At 38.9% G+C, this 21,248-nt stretch overlaps 1 protein-coding gene across 21 annotated transcripts in view; it reads left to right on the top strand.

The window, feature by feature from the left end:
- The window catches only part of ptprs.S (protein tyrosine phosphatase receptor type S S homeolog), a 380,500-nt gene that overhangs the window by 73,820 nt on the left and 285,432 nt on the right, over positions 1 to 21,248 (top strand). For all 21 annotated transcript variants that reach the window (XM_041579815.1, XM_041579826.1, XM_018243490.2 and 18 more), the window contains exon 3: positions 16,106 to 16,251. In XM_041579815.1, coding sequence (XP_041435749.1) covers positions 16,106 to 16,251 — 146 coding nt within the window. The remainder of the gene's footprint in view (positions 1 to 16,105; positions 16,252 to 21,248) is intronic.

Raw genomic sequence — 21,248 nt, 5'->3', positions numbered from 1 at the left:
GGTGCATGACTTTACATTTATCGACATTGAATCTCATCTGCCACTTAACCGCCCAGATTGCTAGTTTGTCAAGATCCTCCTGCAAGAATGCTACATCCTGGATGGAATTAATCAAACTGGATAGTTTCTTGTCATCTGCAAACACTAATACATTACTTACAATACCCCCCCCAAGTCATTAATGAACAAGTTAAATAAACATGGACCCAATACCGAGGGATCCAAGTAGAGAATGTACCATTAACAACCTCCCTCTGTACCCAATCCTGTTGCAAGTTTCGTATCCATGTGCAAATGACTTCATTAAGCCCAACAGACCTTAGTTAGGAAGCAGTTGTTTGTGGGGCAAACAAGAAAGGCTTTGGCAGAATACAAATAGATCACATCTACAGTCAAAGTTATTGGCCTATAATTGCCAGGCTCAGATTGTAATCCCTTTTTAAATATTGAAATGACAATGGCTTTTCTCTAGTCCATAGGTACCATACCAGATGAAAGCAAATCTGAGAAAACCAGAAATTGGGTTCTGTCTAAAACTGAACTAAGCTCTCTTAGAACCTGGCTGGTGTGCCATCTGGCCGTGGTGCCTTATTTACATAAATTTTTATTAAGCTTTAAGAATCATATCCTGATTCAGCCACTGACTAGATTGGGCTGAGCCAACAGTGCAGCTACAGTCATATGAAAAAGTTTGGGAACCCCTTTCAGCCTGCATAATAATTTACTCCACTTTCAACAAAAAAATATAACAGTGGTATGTCTTTTATTTCCCAGGAACATCTGAGTACTGGGGTGTTTTCTCAACAAAGATTTTTAGTGAAGCAGCATTTAGTTGTATGAAATTAAATCAAATGTGAAAAACTGGCTCTGCAAAAATGTGGGTACCCTTGTAATTTTGCTAATTTGAATGCATATAACTGCTCAATACTGATTACTGGCAACACCAAGTTGGTTGGATTTGTTTGTTAAGCCTTGAACTTTATAGGCAGGTATGTTAAATCATGAGAAAAGGTATTTAAGGTGGCTAATTGCAAGTTGTGCTTCTGTTTGACTCTCCTCTGAAGAGTGCCAACATGAGATCCTCAAAGCAACTCTCAAAAGATCTGAAAACAAAGATTGTTCAGTATCATAGTTTAAGGAAAGGCTACAAAAAGCTAGATCAGAGGTTTAAACTGTCTGTTTCAATTGTAAGGAACATTCCTTACAATTCCTTGTAATCAGGAAATGGAAGGTCACAGACACAGTTGCTGTAAAACCCAGCTCTGGCAGGCCAAGAAAAATACATCAGCGACATATGCGGAGGATTATGAGTGGTTACAGACAACCCAAAGATCACCTCCAAAGACCTGCAAGACCATCTTGCTGCAGCTGGTGTATCTGTACATTGTTCTACAATTCAGTGCAATTTGCACAAAACACATATGAGAAAGAAGCCCTTTCTGCACTCACACAAACACAAACAGAGTCGCTTGTTGTATGCAACAGCTCATATACACAAGCCACAGTCATTTTGGAACAAAGTGCTTTGGACTGATGAGAGAAAAATATAGCTATCTGGTCATAAGACATAGTAAGTAAGGTTGAAAAAAGACACATGTCAATCGAGTTCAACCTTTTTTTTTCTTCTTTTTATTAACTACCTATCTGCCAGTTGATCCAGACTGAGGCAAGAAAACCCATCTGAAGCCTCTCCAATTTGTCCCTGGGTCAACTTGTACTATGAGCTATTTCCCATAACCCTGTATTCCCTCACTTGCTAAAAAGCTATCCAACCCCTTCTTAAAGCTATCTAATGTATCAGCCTGTACAACTGATTCAGGGAGAGAATTCCACATCTTCACAGCTCTCACTGTAAAAAAACCCCTTCCGAATATTTAGGCGGAACCTCTTTTCTTCTAATCGGAAAGGGTGACCTTGTGTCAGCTGGAAAGACCTACTGGTAAATAAAGCATTAGAGAGATTATGATATGATTATATATTTATACATAGTTATCATATCACCCCTTAAGCGCCTCTTCTCCAGTGTGAACATCCCCAATTTGGCCAGTCTTTCCTCATAGCTAAGATATTCAATACCTTTTACCAGCTTAGTTGCCCTTCTCTGTACCCTCTCTAATACAATAATGTCCTGTTTGAGTGATGGAGACCAAAACTGTACGGCATATTCTAGATGGGGCCTTACACGTGCTCTATACAGTGGAAGAATGACCCCCTCCTCCTTTGACTCTATGCCCCTTTTAATACAGCTCAAGTCCTTATTTGCCCTTGATGCTGCCGACTGGCATTGCTTGCTACAGCCAAGTTTATCATCTACGAGGACTCCAAGGTCCTTTTCCATAATGGATTTGCCTAGTGCAGTCCCATTAAGGGTATAAGTGGCTTGGATATTTTTACATCCCAGGTGCATGACTTTACATTTATCAACATTGAATCTCATTTGCCACTTAGCTGCCCAGATTGCCAGTTTGTCAAGATCGTTTTGCAAGGATGCCACATCCTGGATGGAATTAATTGGGCTGGATAATTTTGTGTCATCTGGAAACACTGATACATTACTTACAACACTCTCCCCTAAGTCATTAATGAACAAGTTAAAAAAAAGTGGACCCAATACCGAGCCCTGGGAGGACCCCACTAAGAACCTTACTCCAAGTAGAGAATGTCCCATTAACAACCACCCTCTGTACTCGATCCTGTAGCCAGTTTCCTATCCACGTGCAAACGACTTCATTAAGCCCAACAGACCTTAGTTTAGAAAGCAGTCGTTTGTGGGGCACATTATCAAACGCTTTGGCAAAATCCAAATAGATCACATCTACTGCCCCCCCCTCTATCCAGAATCTTACCACATCATAAAAAGAAATCAAATTTGTCTAACATGACCTATCCTTCATAAAGCCATGCTGATTGTTGTTCATAATGCCATTCATTAAGACAAAATTTTGAATGTGATCCCTTAACAAGCCTTCAAATAATTTGCCCACCACAGATGTCAAGCTTACTGGCCTATTATTGCCAGTGATTTGCATGGCGGAAGAAGAACACCGCATTCCAAGAAAAACACCTGCTACCTAATGTCAAATTTGGTTGAGGTTACATCCTGCTGTGTGGCTAGTTCAGAGAGACTTTATATGGACCGATGGTCAAAAATACCGCCTTCCAGAATAAAGGCTATAGGAGGCATCTAGAGGCTGTTAAATTTGCAAAAGGAGGCTCAACTAAGTATTGATGTAATATTTCTGTTGGGTGCCCAAATTTATGCACCTGTCTAATTTTGTTATGATGCATATTGCATTTTTTTTATGTTAATCCAATAAACTTTGTCACTGCTAAAAATACTACTGTTTCCATAAGGCATGTTATATATTAAAAGGAAAGCTTAGCCAATGATAAACAAAACTCCAAAGAATTAAGAGGGGTTCCCAAACTTTTTCATATGACTGTATGAAGTGAGCCTGGGAACGTTGACTCCTCTATTGAATACACTGAAGAATAGATTTAGCGCATTTGTCTTTTCTGTATCAACCATACTGGTATCATTATTTAAAGGAGCAACACTCTCAACCTGCATCTTTTTACTATTATTATACTTAAAACTTTTTAGGCTTAGTCTCAGCCGCAATGCACTCCTCGTTACCTATCTTTGCCTTCCTGATTGCTGTTTTACAACATTTATTATAGTGTTTACATTCATTAAATGCAGCTTCTGTCCCAACAGACTTGTAGTTTTAAATGCCCTTCTCTTCTTTCCTATTAATTTTTTTACTTCTATATTAAAGGACAAGGAAAGGCAAAACAATAATATCCCATTTTTACATTCTTTAATGAAAAATAATTCTTTCTACAATATACTTTAATTAAAAAATGTGTACCGTTTTTATAAGAAACCTGACTGTATGCAGTGAAATTCTCCCTTCATTTACTGCTGTGGATAGGAATTGTCAGATGGTCCCAGGGAAACAATCATACTTATGAACAGCAGGGGGAGCTCCCGCCTTACTTACCAGCCATGCAGAACTCAAGCAGCTTTGTTTATGACGATCCCTAAGCAGCCCAGACCACACTGAGCATGTGCAGGGTCAGGGTCAGGCCAAGATGTTTAACAAAGTTACAAGATGACAGTGGCCAACTTTGAAAGCATAAATCATTTGTTTGATTAGGCTTGTGGTGCAGTAAGTTCATGCTTATGTTTAGTATACAAAATACAGCATATCTAGCCTTATTCTATTTTAGACTTTCCTTGTCCTTTAAACCACATAGGGTGATTCTTAGTGCTACTACATTTACTCCTTAATGGAATAAATTGAGAACAGTAACAATTTAATATCATTTTAAATAATAATCAGTCTTCCACAGAATTCTTTACTGAACCCCTCCCCCCACGGCTAGTTTAAAATCTCCTCCATCCTTCTGGCCATCATCATTGAGCCTGTAGTTCTCTAAAACCCTCCTCCCTACACCAATCTCTCAGCCATGCATTCATCTCCCTAAGCTCCTGCTCTTATTAATGTTGCTTGTTGCACAGGTAATATATCTGAGAAAATTACCTTGGAAGTCCTCGCCCTCAACTTTAAACCTAGTTTTTAAAAATTGTTCTTGAGGACTTCACCACCTCCTCTAATTTGGTCATTGGTACCTATGTGAACCACGACCGCCGGCTTCCCCAGCACCCCCTAATAATCTGTCCACTCATTCCACCACATGCCGAACCCTAGCACCAGGCAAGCAGCAGACTGTTCGGCATGAAGGGTCCTTACAGCATATTACCCTATCCACTTTTCTAACAATTGAATCTCCTACAACTAAAACCTGCCTATCCATCCTTGCACGCCCCCCACCACCTGTATTAGAACCTCTGCCTGCTCCATACATGCCAGTTCAGAGCTGTCCTTCCAGCATCTTCAGCCAAAATGGTGAATCTGTTGCTTTGGACGATCTGTGGACCAGCCCCCATATCCTTCTGTCCCCTACTTACAAAGGAATAAATATAAGGGAGGCATGGGGGTCCCGGAATAGTTTTCTTATTATAAAGCTGTTCAATTCATACAAATTCAAGCATGACATTTAAAGGGAGAAAAACCATGTTGGGTTACACTAGAACATGTGTTACATTCAAAATTTCATTTGGCTGACTCTATGTGGAAATCCCTCCTTCACTTGAGAGTAAACAGGTGTAGCACATTCTTTACAACTATGGTCAACATATAAGCTAAAAGATAAATTATGTAAACAATACTCCTTATTGACACCTTTGTTTCAGAATGTTGCTTTTACTCCTGGCATTATAATTTCTGATTTTCAATGGTGGATACAAAATGGTTCTACAAGAGGGTGGGGGACCTCCTGTCTGGAAACAAGGTTATATAATTTAGTGACGTAAAAGAAAGGTATAATATACCTGTCACATTGGTTAAAGGGATTTATAAAGGAGGAACGTGATAGAAACTGTACCAGCTATGAATTGGATTGTAAACAAGGATGAAACCTAGAGGCTCTCAATTTCTTTCTCAATTGTATTATCTTTTGATTCATGAAGTGGATAACCATCTCTGCAACATATTAAGTGGGAAATGCTTTTCACAGGGTTAAACACAGAACAAAAATGGGAAGTCTTTAAAATGCTGCTTAATAAATATACTTGTCAGTATATTCCACTTGTAAGCAAGGAACGTCGTTGCAAAGCAAAACCTTTTTGGTTCAATAGAAGCGTTGGTGTTGAGGTGGGTAAGAAAAGACGTGCTTTTAAGGCTTTCAAGTTAGCTGGTACAGCCGAAACATTTATAAGGTACAAGGAGGCCAATAAATCATGCAAAGAAGCTATAAGGCAAGCTAAAATTGCTATAGAAAAGGATATTGCAGCAAGCAGTAAAAAAAATCCAAAATTATTTTTTAAATATGTCAATAGTAAAAAAATGAAGCAGGAAGGGGTGGGACCCTTACTATCAGAGGGGGGTCAGCTGGTTGATGAAAACAAAATAAAATCGCAGATTCTGAACTCGTATTTTTCATCTGTCTACACAAATGAAGAACCAGTAAGTGAAGGTTTCCTTCTTAACACTCCCAATTCTAGTAATACAACTAATGATGCATGGTTCACACATGAAGAAATTCAAAAGAGACTTGAACATGTTAAGATTAACAAAGGTCCAGGGCCAGATGGTATTCATCCCAGGGTAATTAGCGAGCTTAGCTCTGTGATTGCCAAACCTCTTTACTTAATTTTTCAGGATTCATTGAGATCTGGCATAGTGCCGAGAGACTGGCAAATTGCTAATGTGGTGCCTCTATTCAAAAAAGGATCCCGTTCTCAGCCTCAAAACTATAGGCCAGTTAGTCTGACGTCAGTATTAGGAAAGCTTTTCGAAGGGTTAATAAAGGATAAGATACTGGACTTCATAGCAAATCATAATACTATGAGTTTGTGCCAGCATGGTTTTATGCGTAATAGATCTTGCCAGACTAACTTAATTTCTTTTTACAAGAATGTAAGTAGAGACCTTGATTCTGGGATGGCAGTGGATGTGATTTACTTAGACTTTGCTAAAGCATTTGATACAGTGCCACACAAAAGGTTACTGGTTAAATTAAGGAATGTTGGCCTGGAACATAGTATTTGTACCTGTATAGAGAACTGGCTAAAAGATAGACTACAAAGAGTGGTGGTAAATGGAACATTTTCTAATTGGACCAGTGTTGTTAGTGGAGTACCGCAGGGCTCTGTACTAAGTCCCTTGCTTTTCAACTTGTTTATTAATGACCTGGAGGTGGGCATTGAAAGTACTGTTTCTATTTTTGCAGATGATACTAAATTGTGCAGAACTATAGGTTCCATGCAGGATGCTGCCACTTTGCAAAGTGATCTGTCTAAACTGGAAAACTGGGCAGCAAACTGGAAAATGAGGTTCAATGTTGATAAATGCAAGGTTATGCACTTTGGCAAAAATAATATAAATGCAAGTTATGCACTAAATGGCAAGGTGTTGGGAGTTTCCTTAAATGAAAAGGATCTAGGGGTCTTTGTAGATAACACATTGTCTAATTCTGGGCAGTGTCATTCTGTGGCTACTAAAGCAAATAAAGTTCTGTCTTGCATAAAAAAGGGCATTAACTCAAGGGATGAAAACATAATTATGCCTCTTTATAGGTCCCTGGTAAGGCCTCATCTGGAGTATGCAGTTCAGTTTTGGACTCCAGTCCTTAAGAGGGATATAAATGAGCTGGAGAGAGTGCAGAGACGTGCAACTAAATTGGTTAGAGGGACGGAAGACTTAAATTATGAGGGTAGACTGTCAAGGTTGGGGTTGTTTTCTCTGGAAAAAAGGCGCTTGCGAGGGGACATGATTACACTTTACAAGTACATTAGAGGACATTATAGACAAATGGCAGGGGACCTTTTTACCCATAAAGTGGATCACCGTACCAGAGGCCACCCCTCTAGACTAGAAGAAAAGAACTTTCATTTGAAGCAACGTAGAGGGTTCTTCACAGTCAGGACAGTGAGGTTGTGGAATGCACTGCCGGGTGATGATGTGATGGCTGATTCAGTTAATGCCTTTAAGAATGGCTTGGATGATTTTTTGGACAGACATAATATCAAAGGCTATTGTGATACTAAACTCTATAGTTAGTATAGGTATGGGCAGGGCTGCCATCAGAAATCACGGGGCCCCGCACAACAAAATTTTCTGGGGCCCTCCCTCGCCACCCCTCCCTCAGTATGAAGGCCACACAAGACACAGGCATTAAAACATGAAGTGCCCCCCTACAAGTTAAAAAAATAACTTTGGTGCCCAGACCCCTCCTACAAGTTTTGGTGGTCAGGTGGTGGTTAAAGAAAAAAAACATTGGTGGCCAGGGCCCCACACATAAAAAAAAAAAAAACAATTAGCCAGGGCCCCCACACATCTTTAAAAAATAAAAAACAATTAGCCAGGGCCCCCACACATTTTTAAAAAAAAAACTATTAGCCAGGGCCCCCACACATCTTGAAAAAAAAATAGCAAAGGGCCCCCACACATTTAAAAAAAAACACAATTAGCCACGGCCCCCACACATTTTTTTTCCAAAAAAAACCCAATTAGCCAGGGCCCCCACACATCTTAAAAAAAAAAAAAAATAGCAAAGGGCCCCCACACATTTAAAAAAAAACAATTATCCAGGGCCCCCACACATTTAAAAAAAAAAATCAATTAGCCAGGGACCCCACACATCTTAAAAAAAAAAAAAAAAACAATTAGCCAGGGCCCTCACACATTTTTTTAAAAAAAAAAAACTATTAGCCCCCCCCACACATCTTAAAAAAAAAAAAAAAAATAGCAAAGGGCCCCCATACATTTAAAAAAAAAAAAAACTATTAGCCAGGGCCCCCACACATCTTAAAAAAAAAAATAGCAAAGGGCCCCCACACATTTTAAAAAACAATTGGTCAGGGCTCCCACAAGTTAAAAGAAAACAAAAACTGCACGTACCTTAGCCAGGGAATTCAGATGCCGGTATCTTCAGTTTCTTGTGCTCTGATTCGCCAGTGAAATGTTAGTCCCGGTAAAGGCGCATGGTGATTGGATAAAGTTGAGGGGAGGTTCAAACTTCTCCCAACCAATCAGCATGTGGCTTTACCGGGACTTACATTTCACTGCCGAATCAGAACACAAGAAGAAGTCATTCGGAGCTTGGATGCAGGGGACCGGCTGTGCAAGTAAGTGCAGCACGGCCGGGCCCCCCTTAACTCCCCAAAACATCCGGGCCCGGGACAACAGTCCCCCCTGTCCCCCCCTGATGGCGGCCCTGGGTATGGGTATATAGAATTTTAATTAAAAGTAGGGAGGGGTGTGTGTATGGATGCTGGGTTTTCATTTGGAGGGGTTGAACTTGATGGACTTTGTCTTTTTTCAACCCAATTTAACTATGTAACTATGTAACCTGTAGGAAGAAAACTTAGGAAGCCCACTCGAGGAGAAATGTTGGGAGTCAGATATATGAAAATATTTTCAAGATCTCAACCAACACTTTTTTTTTTAAAAGAGAATGGCTATAAAACTATTGTGAGATGGTATATGACACCGCAAAAACTTCATAGAATGCGAAACGCGGCCCCTCCCCCCACGCTTAAGGCGCTGTGGGGAGGTAGGTACATATATGGTGGGAGTGTCCCCAGATAAAAAAAAAAAAAAGTTTGGGAGCTTGTATTTCGGGAAGTTAGTATGATATGCACTTAAAATGTTTCTCCATGTCCCGAAATTGCTTTAATTAACCAATTACCAACAAATAAAGTCTGCATTGCTGATGCTCAAGATATGCTTAGCTGCTAGATTGTTTATAGCTAAACATTGGAAATGTCCCATTCATCAGATATGGGCTCCTATGCAGGCTAAATAGGGGAGACACTTGTAATGGAGAAAATAACCGCACTTGTGAGTAATGGGGTTAAAGGAACAGTAACACCAAACAAAGAAAGTGTTTTAAAATAATGAAAATATCATGTACTGTTGCCCTGCATTGGCAAAACTGATCTGTTTGCTTCAGAAATACTAATATAATTCACATAAACAAGCTGCTGTGTAGCAATGGCGGAAATTGTAAAGGCTATATGACACAGGTTAAATAGTGGATAACAGACAAAGCCATTATGTTCTACAGAGCTTACTGTATCAGATGTGTAACCTGAGCCTTTTCTCCTTTGAATTGCTGCCCTTATTGCTACACAGCAGATTATTTATATTAACAGTAGTAGCGTTTCTGAAGTAAACACAGCAGTCTTTCTCGAAAAAGGAGAATTTATTGACAAAGAAATTCCAAAAGGTTAAACCTTTTTTGAAATTGGATAATTTGAAATTTGCTCAAATAAATTTCTTTTTTACAAGCATGGGAGGCCCTTCTACTCTGGGAAGGGACATGACCCCCTAAGCTGGCCATAGACGCAAAGATTCAATCGTACGAATCCTCGATTTGTACGATTTTCGGACTGTGTGTGGAGTGTCCCGACATTTTGCTTCCCATGGAGATTGGTCGTTTGGACGATCGACCAGGTTAAAAGATTTCTGTCGCCTGTCGATAACATCTCTGCATGTATTGCGATCTGGCGATTTTCAGTGGTGGACTGTCACCAGCTTTGTTGGACATAAACTTTCGTACGACTGCTGTTAATGGCAGAACATCGGCTGATCTGTTCTTTTACTACTTTGTTTAAACTGAAGGTTAGTGGTGGGTCAGGAGATGGGGCTTTGGACCCAAACATTCAATTCCAAGAAGCACAGCTTAGGAACCATACCAAAAAACTAGGTGTTGTAGAACACAAGAGACAAATTATAAAATACCGTATATACCCGAGTATAAGCCGAGTTTTCCAGCATCCAAAATGGGCTGAAAAAGTCTACCTCGGCTTATACTCGGGTCAGCGGTACCCAACCCTAGTAGCTGAGATTGCAGTGACTTTTAATCATTCCTATACCAACAGTACACTTGGGGAGAGACTGCAATATCCCACAATGCCCTCTGTTGGTTATATGAAAGAATAAGAGTGCACCCTCTGTTGGTTATATGAAAGAATAACAGTGACTGCAATATCACACAGCGCCATCTGTTGGTTATATGAAAGAATAACAGTGACTGCAATATCACACAGCGCCATCTGTTGGTTGTATGAAAGAATAACAGTGACTGCAATATCACACAGCGCCATCTGTTGGTTGTATGAAAGAATAACAGTGACTGCAATATCACACAGCGCCATCTGTTGGTTGTATGAAAGAACAGTGCGCCCTCTGTTGGTTATATTAAAGAATAACAGTGACTGCAATATCACAAAGCACCCTCTGTTGGTTATTTGAAAGAAAAACAGTGCGCCCTCTGTTGGTTATATGAAAGAATAACAGTGACTGCAATATCACACAGCGCCATCTGTTGGTTGTATGAAAGAATAACAGTGCGCCCTCTGTTGGTTATATTAAAGAATAACAGTGACTGCAATATCACACAGCACCCTCTGTTGGTTATATGAAAGAATAACAGTGCGCCCTCTGTTGGTTATATGAAAGAATAACAGTGACTGCAATATCACACAGCGCCATCTGTTGGTTGTATGAAAAAATAACAGTGCGCCCTCTGTTGGTTATATTAAAGAATAACAGTGACTGCAATATCACACAGCACCCTCTGTTGGTTATATGAAAGAATAACAGTGCGCCCTCTGTTGGTTATATGAAAAAATAACAGTGACTGCAATATCACACAGCACCCTCTGTTGGTTATATGAAAGAATAACAGTGACTGCAATATCACACAGCGCCATCTGTTGGTTATATGGAAGAATAACAGTGACTGCAATATCACACAGTGCCCTCTGTTGGTTATAAGAAAGATTAACAGTGATGGCAATATCAAACAGCACTCACTGCACATGGTAGTGGGACAATGCACACAGTAATCCGTTTGGCAATTCTCTGTCACCATCAACTTTGCAAAGAAGTCCGGTTTATCGCTGGGGGGGTTGCTTTGGCAGAATGTGCGCTGCTGGGAGACAGGGCTGTAGTTGTGTCTAGGCTTATAATAGAGTCAATAAGTTTCCCCAGTTTTCGTAGGTAAAATTAGGTACCTCGGCTTATACTCGGGTCGGCTTATACTCGAGTATATACGGTACTGTTGAGATGGTAGTTTACCCCGGCCAGGCTAAAACAAATATATAAAAATACCAGTGATAGGTGTTGGAGATGTGGCATAGAAAAAGGCTCTCTACTGCACATATTCTGGTCATGCCCACTTATTAAGCCATATTGAAAAGCAGTAAGACAAACTATATCCCAAAATTTAAATGATATACCGGATGATCCAGCAGATGTCTTACTGTTTCACACAGTTAAACCATTTGCCCCTTTTATGTTGACAATTGAGCCCCATCTGCTAAATGCTGCAAATATACAGATTCCACTGGGTGGAAACAAACCGCAAACCCAACACTGCCTGAATGGTACAAAAAGTAGAAGAAATAAACACATTTGAAGAACTTTCCCTCTTCTCACCTGAATTTCATACCTATATCACAAAATGTTCAGATGGCTTTCATTTAAAGAAACATTACTAAAAGCAGACCCCTCCCTAGCAAGCAAATGAAACCTCTCTCTTCCTGATTCACCCCCATCCCTCTTTTGTATCCAGGATACTAGTGCATACATTTGTTGTATTCGTGAATGTAAATATCTACCTAACCCCTATCCCTTCTTCTTTTTTATACCCCTGATTTAATCTTGAAAATTCAATAAAAAAGTGGATTGGAAAAAAAAAACATACATTTTTTGATGTTACTGTTCCTTTAACAAGTTTAGGCTGATTTCAGAACCATACATCTCTAGATATCCACTTAATACTGGTATATATTAATTTAAAATATTAATATTATAAATTTAAAATAAGCTGTGATATATACTCTAGATGATATGTAACCCTTATATGTAACCCTTATAATTGTAAATAACTCCACGTTATAACAATTTATGTATGCTAACTTATTTTCTATTTAAAAAATTTTTCTTGCACAGTCTTTGCTATCATAGTACACTGGGTAATAAGTACTGGCCTGGTGCGAAGGTTTATATTTAATCATAGATGTCTTAAATGTACAAGAGACTGATAAAGGAATATTGCAAACTTTGACAGTGTTGTTGTACAAAACGTATCTATGGCAGTATTATTTATTGTACAATTTTTTTTTCATATGAAAAAAAACCATTTGTGAGTCATCTGTCAATTTTCTTTGACTACATTGTTAAACTGAAAATATACCTCCTTTTTGACATGAATGCATGTAAAAATGTTCTAGTCTTGCATAATGTAGTACTCAATTATTAATATTTTCATGTTTCATACTCCTCAAGATTGCCAGGTGAAGGGAGGGTACTCTCTGAAAAACCTCAAAATCCACGTGTAAACAGTTTCCTCAAGAAAGTCTTTTAATCCTTTAGGCATCAATGAAATACAACAAGTAGAATACAGTTATTAATTCCCTGATGCCTTGTCTAAATAATTCAATAAATATGCAAGTGCATGTATTTTAAAAACAGGGTTTTTTTGTTACAAAGTTATGGTCATAAAATTTATAAGCCACCATACCACGTCAAGGTTAACCCAACACGGTGGTTCCTAACTTGTTTACCTCTGGTCATAGTATAAAAGGTCTAGTAAAGTCTAATAAAGGCAAAGTGAAGGCGCACGCACGCACGCACACACACACACACACACACGCACGCAAGAATACATATAATTTCACTTTGTCTTCATTTTCTTTCCACCATCAAATTTTTTGTTGGTTTGGGCAGTCTCTCCCTCTTAAAGGAGAAGGAAAGCTATGGAGGTATTTTATTGCCAATAGATTAGCTGCAATAATGCAAAATAGAATGCTATATTTATTCTGTAGAATGTTTTACCATACCTGAATAAAAAGCTCTAGAGTCTCTGTTTGTTTAGGATAGCAGCTGCCATATTCGCTTGGTGTGACATCACTTCCTGCCAGAGTCTCTCACTGCTCACTCATAGTTCTGGGCTCAGATTGTAGCATGGAGGGCAGAAGGGGGGGGGGAGAGGAGCAAACTGAGCATGCTCAAGCCCTAGCCCTGGATGTTTATGCTGAAAAAAGGAAGTCTGATACAGAAGCCCATGTATACACAATAGAAGGAAAGAAATGTGGTGCTTCTTTTGACAGAGAACTCAGAGCAGCATTATTTTGAGGGTTTACTGGTATATTTAGGTGAACCTTTCTGATTAGGCTTACTTAGTTTTAACCTTTTCTTCTCCTTTAAAAGCCGCATAAGCAGGTGGCGGGGGAGGATTTAGCTCACAAGTTGAAACTAAGGCACAGGAGATATTTACTACAAGTAATGCTATTAAGCAGAGAGGCGAAAGACCTTTTATACTATGACCAGGTTAAACAAGTTAGGGAGCACCATGTGGGGGTTTACCTTGACGTGGTATGGTGGCTTATCAACTTTATGATCAAAACTTTGTAACAAAAAAACGCTGTTTTTAAAATACATGCACTTGCATATTTATTGAAATACTGAGACAGAACATCAGGGAATATGCATTGATTGACTGGCCGGATCAGTAGCACTTCCATTGTACCTAAATATATTAAAATTTAGCCTCAGGTGTGCACCCACAACTCCTCCCCTTTTTTGCTGATATTCCTAGTATATTTCTGTCATAGTAGGCAAATTCCTATGACATGCAAATGTACAGAACTAGAAGACTAAAATACTATGTTTTATATACCAATGACCAGGTATTAAAACATAATACTACAGCTAGACATATGTTTATATATAAATACTATAAAAGTTTTATTTCAAACTCATCAGTCTTCTCCAAATGCCACCTGTCACTCCACATTCACACGGTGTTATACTGTAACCTTGTGGTTAGTAAGTAAAAGTTAATAGTGATATATCTAACACATAACCCAAGAGCTTACAGTATAATGCAATCTGCCTCTCACATTGTTGTATTGTAAGTAACAGAGGGGCTTAAAGTCCCTCTGAAAATCTGTGAACCACCCACTATGAAAATCAGAGCGACTTAAAGGAGAACTAAACCCCCAGTTAATCAAAAATCCCCATCCCCTTCCGTCCATTGGCCCCCTCAATGCTTTATCCCTCCTTAGTAATCCAGTGGAAAAAATATCCCTGTCATGTACCTTGGCATAAATATGCAGAGTAGCGCAGCGGAGCTCTAATGCACCATCTTCTGTATCTTCAGATACTTTTCCATTTGCAATCTTCGGACCTTTCCGCGCATGCGCCGTAGGCACAGATAACAGAATGGTCCCAACTGTGCATGCGCACAAAAGCTCCGCACCGGCGCTCACTTAAGCGAGGAACCAGAAAATACAGAAGATGGTGCCAGAGAGCTCTGCTGCGCTACTCTGCATGAATATGCCAAGGTACATGACAGGGACACTTTTTCCAGGGAGGGGGCAATGGACGGAAGGGTAATGGGGATTTTTGATTAACTGGGGGGTTTAGTTCTCCTTTAAAGTACAAAATCCATCTCTTCAAAATGCAACAATGTGAGGGAGGGAGGGATTGAGTGTCTCTGTGAACCTAAGGGTGAAGACACACATAGCTACTAGTAGCAGCTACTTGTCACAGCTACAAAATAGACTATGGTAATAAAGGCATCGCTAAGACACTACGGGGCAGATTTATCAAGGGTTGAAGTGAATTCGAGGGAATTTTTGAAGTAAAAAAATTCGAAATTCTAATTTTAGGATACTTCGACCATCGAATAGGATAATACGACTTCGACTCGAAGTAAAATCATTTGAATATTCGACCATTCGATAATCGAAGTACTGTCTCTTTAAAAAAACTTTGATTTCAATACTTCGCCAAATTAAACCTGCCCAAGTGCTATGTTAGCCTATGGGGACCTTCTAGAGCATTTTTCAAAGTTTTTGGAAGTCGAAGTAAAATCGTTCGATTGATCACTGAAATCCTTTGAATCGGTCGAATTCAAACTATTTAATCTTTCGATCGAACGATTTTACTTTGACCGCAGGATACCCAAATTCGATGAAAAAAAATTCGACTTCGATATTCTAAGTCAAAGTATTTCAATTCGATGGTCGAATTTCGAAGTATTTTTAACTTCAAAATTCGACCCTTGATAAATCTGCCCCTATGTGTGTTTTAGCAGAGGCAATTCTCAGTATTGTCTATGGCAGGGTGTGTTTTGGTATTTTTGTAGTCACCAGTATCTGTTATTAGTAGCACCGTGTGTTTTCACCTTAAGGGATATGGGTAACTGGTACAAGAAAGCAGACCGACTTTAATGTTTTTCAAAGTTTTCAATCTTTAGAAATGGGTATTTCTAAAAAAAAAAAAAAAATAGATGTTTAAAAGTTCAGATAGGGTGCATGCATTTTTATTCTGCATAAGCCCAGAATGTGTTCATGTTAAAGAAGTGGGGTATGTTTTTCCTGTAATAGCACCTGAAGATATACAACTAGTGCTTTTATATACGGTAACTGAAAAGGCTGCAGTCTGCATTTTCCAGTAATGTATGAGATATATTTGTTTGGATTTTTAAAGTGACAATGGTTGTATTTGCCCATTTAAAGGTAAACCAAAATTCATCAAGATACCTACAGATGAAATTGGTGTTTCAGGCGGTGTAGCCTCTTTTGTATGCCAAGCAACAGGAGACCCCAAACCTCATGTAACATGGAATAAGAGGGGTAAAAAAGTCAACTCTCAGCGATTTGAGGTGAGGTTTTTAGTTATGCAAACATACTTTTATATAAACCTGTGCAATATAAAATCTATATATTTAGTCTTGATTAGTTCTTATTAACAATGAGCATTCTGTTTTAAGTCCACTCACAGCTCCTATAGTGACCCAGATGTCTGTGAACATTTACCCTATCATTTAGCTCTTTCTCTATATAATTCTAGGTTTTGAGCTTCTGTAAAGCAGAGTTGTCTCTTGATTAAGTGTTGTCATTAATATAAACATTCACTAAAACTGGTGGATGATTTATTTATTTTTTATAAAGCGGTGGTTCATATTTAAGTTAACTGTATGTTATAGAATAGGTAAATGTAAGCAATTAGTTTTTTTTTTAATAGTTTTTGAATGATTTGTCATCTGGTCACTGACCCCCATCTGCAAAACATATGCTCTGTAAGGCTGCAAATGTATTATGAATACTTTTCATTACTCATCTTTCTATTCAGACCCTCTCCTATTCATATTCTAGTTGCTTATTCAAATCAGTGCATGGTTGCTAGTGTAATTTGGACCCCAACAACCAGATTGCTGAAATTGGAGAAGTGCTGAATAAAAAGTTAAATAACTGAAAAACCACAAATAATAAAACATGAACGCTGACTGCAAATTGTCTTAGAATATCATTCTCACAAAAACATTCCAAGTTAGTGTTCCTTAACAGAATTCCATTATAAGGTTAATCTGCTTCTTGGCCAGATAGATCCCTTTAAACACGCTTAGTGGCAGATTTATCAAGGGTCGAAGTGAATTCAAAGGAAGTTTTCGAAGTAAAAAAAATCGATTCGAAGTAAAAATATTTCGAATATTCGACCATTCGAAGTACTGTCTCTTTAAAAAAAACTTAGACTTCAATACTTCGCCAAATGAAACCTGCCGAATTGCTATGTTAGCCTATGGGCTACATAGCAAACTTTTTCCAAGTCTTAACACATCGAATTAAAATCCTTGGATCGATTGTTCGTGTGGGGGGGAGCAGGGGGTACACACGTGTGTATACACACACACACACACACACACACACGTATAAATATATATATATATATATATATATATATATTTATACATATGTGTGTGTATGTATGTGTGTGTATATATATATATATATATATATATATATATATATATATATATATATATATATATATTATATATATATATATACATACATAGTAAGTAGGGTTGAAAAAAGACACACATCCATCAAGTTCAACCTTTTTATTTTTTTTTTATTTTTCCCCTCTATATCTGCCTAACTGCCAGTTGATCCAGATGAAGGCAAAAAAAACCCTTCTGAAGCCTCACCAATTTGCCTCAGAGGGGAAAAAAATTCCTTCCGGACTCCAAAATCCTGACTAGTCCCTGGATCAACTTGTACCATGAGCTATCTCCCATACAATAATGTCCTGTTTGAGTGATGGAGACCAAAACTGTACGGCATATTCTAGATGGGGCCTTACAAGTGCTCTATACAGTGGAAGAATGACACTCTACCCCTTTTAAAACAGCTCAAGACCTTATTTGCCCTTGATGCTGCTGACTGGCATTGCTTGCTACAGCCAAGTTTATCATCTACGAGGACTCCAAGGTCCTTTTCCATAATGGATTTGCCTAGTGCAGTACCATTAAGGGTATAAGTGGCTTGGATATTTTTACATCCCAGGTGCATGACTTTACATTTATCAACATTGGATCTCATTTGCCACTTAGGTGCCCAGATTGCCAGTTTGTCAAGATCGTTTTGCAAGGATGCCACATCCTGGATGGAATTAATTGGGCTGGATAGTTTTGTGTCCTCTGCAAAAACTGATACATTACTTACAACACCCTCCCCTAAGTCATTAATGGACAAGTTAAATAAAAGTGGACCTAATACCGAGCCCTGGGGGACACCACTAAGAACCTTACTCCAATTAGAGAATGTACCATTAACAACCACCCTCTGTACCTGATCCTGTAGCCAGTTTGCTATCCATGTGCAAAGGACTTCATTAAGCCCAACAGACCTTAGTTTAGAAAGCAGTCGTTTGTGGGGCACAGTATCAAACGCTTTGGCAAATCTAAAAAGATCACATCTACTGCCCCCCCACTGTCCAGCATCTTACTTACCTCATCATAAAAAGCAATCAAATTTGTCTAACATGACCTATCCTTCATAAAGCCATGCTGATTGCTCCTCATAATGCCATTGACTAGGACAAATTTTTGAATGTGATCCCTTAACAAGCCTTCAAATAATTTGCCCACCACAGATGTCAAGTTTACTGGCCTATAATTGCCAGACTGAGATCATAATCCCTTTTTAAACAGTGGAATAACATCAGCTTTTCTCCAATCCATAGGCACCATACCAGATGAAAGTGAATCTGAGAAAATCAGGAATAGGGGCTGGTCTAAAACTGAACTAAGCTCTCTTAGAACCCGGGGGTGTATGCCATCAGGCCCTGGAGCCTTGTTAACATTATTTTTTATTAAAGCTTTATGAATCATATCCTGAGTCAGCCACTGACTAGATTGAGCTAAACCATTAGTGCAGCTATAAAGTGATCCTGAGAAGTCAGACTCCTCTATTGTCTACACTGAAGAAAAGAACTGATTTAACACATTTGTCTTTTCTGTGTCTGTTACAACCATACTGGTACCAATTTAATGGAGCAACACTCTCAACCTGCATCTTTTTACTATTAATATATTTAAAAAAACTTTTTAGGGTTAGTTTTCACCTCCAATTAACTCTTCATTTACTTTCTTTGCCTTCGGGATTGCTGATTTTCAACATTTATTACAGTGTTTATATTCATTAAATGCAGCTTCTGTCCCAACAGATTTGTAGTTTTTAAATGCCTTTCTCTTCTTTCCTATTAACTTATTTACTTCTGTATTAAGCCACATAGGATGATTCTTAGAGCTTCTACATTTATATCTTAAGGGAATAAATTGAGAACAGTAATGATTTAATATCATTTTAAATTACAACCATTTCTGTTCTGTGTTTTTGGCTGAAAACTTATTGCCCCAATCAATACTCTGTAGGGCAGCCCTCAAGGCACTAAAGTTAGCTTTTCCAAAATTCATGGTTTTTGTTGCCCCAGTGTATATTTGTTTTTTGCACCAGACAGTAAATGATATAACATTACGGTCACTATTACTCAGGGGTTCAATGACTTGCACATTTCCTTTAAGTTCTGGGTCATTTGAGATCACTAAATCCAGAATATAATTTTTTCTGGTAGGCTCCTCAACAATCTGTGCCATAAAATTGTCATGCAACAAATTTATAAATCTGTTCTCATTTACTGATCTGGCAGTACTGTTGCTCCAGTCAATATCTGGGTAATTAAAATCTCCCATTATCATTACTTTACCCAAACTAGCAGCCTTTTCCATTTGCATGAGGAGCTTCGCCTCCTCACTTACATTAGGGGGTCTATAGCATACGCCTACAATTATTTTCTGGACTCTTTACAATTGGTGAAGAACTCTGGCTTCTGCCCCCTCATTTTCTAACATAACCTCCTCCTTTATAAGCTTTTAAATCCTGCCTAACAAACAGACATACCCCTCCTCCTTTTCTATTGCCTCTGTCCCTTCGAAACAAAGTATAGCCACTGATATTTACTGCCCAGTCATGCGACTCATTCAGCCATGTTTTGGCCACACCAATCACATCATATTTTCCCTCCAGCACCAGCACCCCCAGCTCTCCCATTTTACCAGTCAGACTCCTTGCATTTGCAAACGTACTGGTACTTAATACCGGTACCATATTGAACATATGACAAGTGGTCCTCCATATCCTTAACAGTATCCCCAGCCAAATCTCCTCCCCCATTTTTCCTTTCTTTGCCCACTATCTCATTTAACCTGTCTTCCACTGAATCCTTTACTGAACCCTCCCCCCACACCTAGTTTAAAATCTCCTCCAACCCTCTAGCCATCTTCTCTCCCAAAACAGCTGCACCATCATCATTGAGGTGCAGCCCATCCCTAGCAAAGAGCCTGTAGCCGACTGAGAAATCAGCTCAGTTCTCCAAAAACCAAAAACCCTCCTCTCTACACCAATCTCTCAGCCACGCATTAATCTCCCTACGCTCCTGCTGTCTCCTTAGCGTTGCTTGTGGCTCAGGTAATATCTCTGAGAAAATTACCTTGGAAGTCCTCGCCCTCAACTTCACCAGTAGTTTTTTTAAAATCGTTCTTGAGGACTTCACCACCTCCTCTAACTTTGTCATTGGTACCTATGTGTACGAAGACCGCTGGGTCTTCCCCAGCCCCTCCCAATAATCTGTCCACTCGTTCCATCACATGCCGAACCCTAGCACCAGGCAAGCAGCAGACTGTTCGGCATGTAGGGGCCTTACGACAGATTACCCTATCCTCCTTTCTAATAATTGAATCCCCTATAACTATAACCTGCCTTTCCTTCCTTGCACTGCCCCTACCACCCGTATTAGAGCCACTGCCTCCCAGGGTGCTCTAGAGTCAGTCTGCTCCATACACGCCAGTTCAGAGTTTTCCTCCCCAGCATCTTCAGCCAAAACGGCGAATTTGCTGTTTTGGACAAGCTGTGGACCAGTGTGTGTGTGTGTGTGTGTGTTTTTATATGTGTGTGTATATGTATGTATATGTATATGTATGTATATATATATATATATATATATATATATATATATATATATATATATATATATATATATATATATATATGTGTGTGTGTGTATGTATGTATGTATGTATGTGTGTATGTATGTATGTATATATATAACGAACAAGGGAAATTTGTGCTCACCACTAATTTTTAAAGGAGAAGGAAAGGCTAAAATTTAGTAAGTTTTATCAGAAAGGTCTATATAAATGCACCAGTAAACTCTCAAAGTCATGCTGCTCTGAGTCCTCTGTCAAAAGAAGCACCACATTTCTTTCCTTCTATTGTGTACACATGGGCTTCTGTATCAGACTAACTGTTTTCAGCTGAA

Source organism: Xenopus laevis, chromosome 1S (genome assembly GCF_017654675.1).
Source record: "Xenopus laevis strain J_2021 chromosome 1S, Xenopus_laevis_v10.1, whole genome shotgun sequence".
Taxonomy (NCBI): Eukaryota; Metazoa; Chordata; class Amphibia; order Anura; family Pipidae; genus Xenopus; species Xenopus laevis.
The sequence above is the reverse complement of the archived record's forward strand: the minus strand, read 5'-3'. Positions and strand labels throughout refer to the sequence as shown.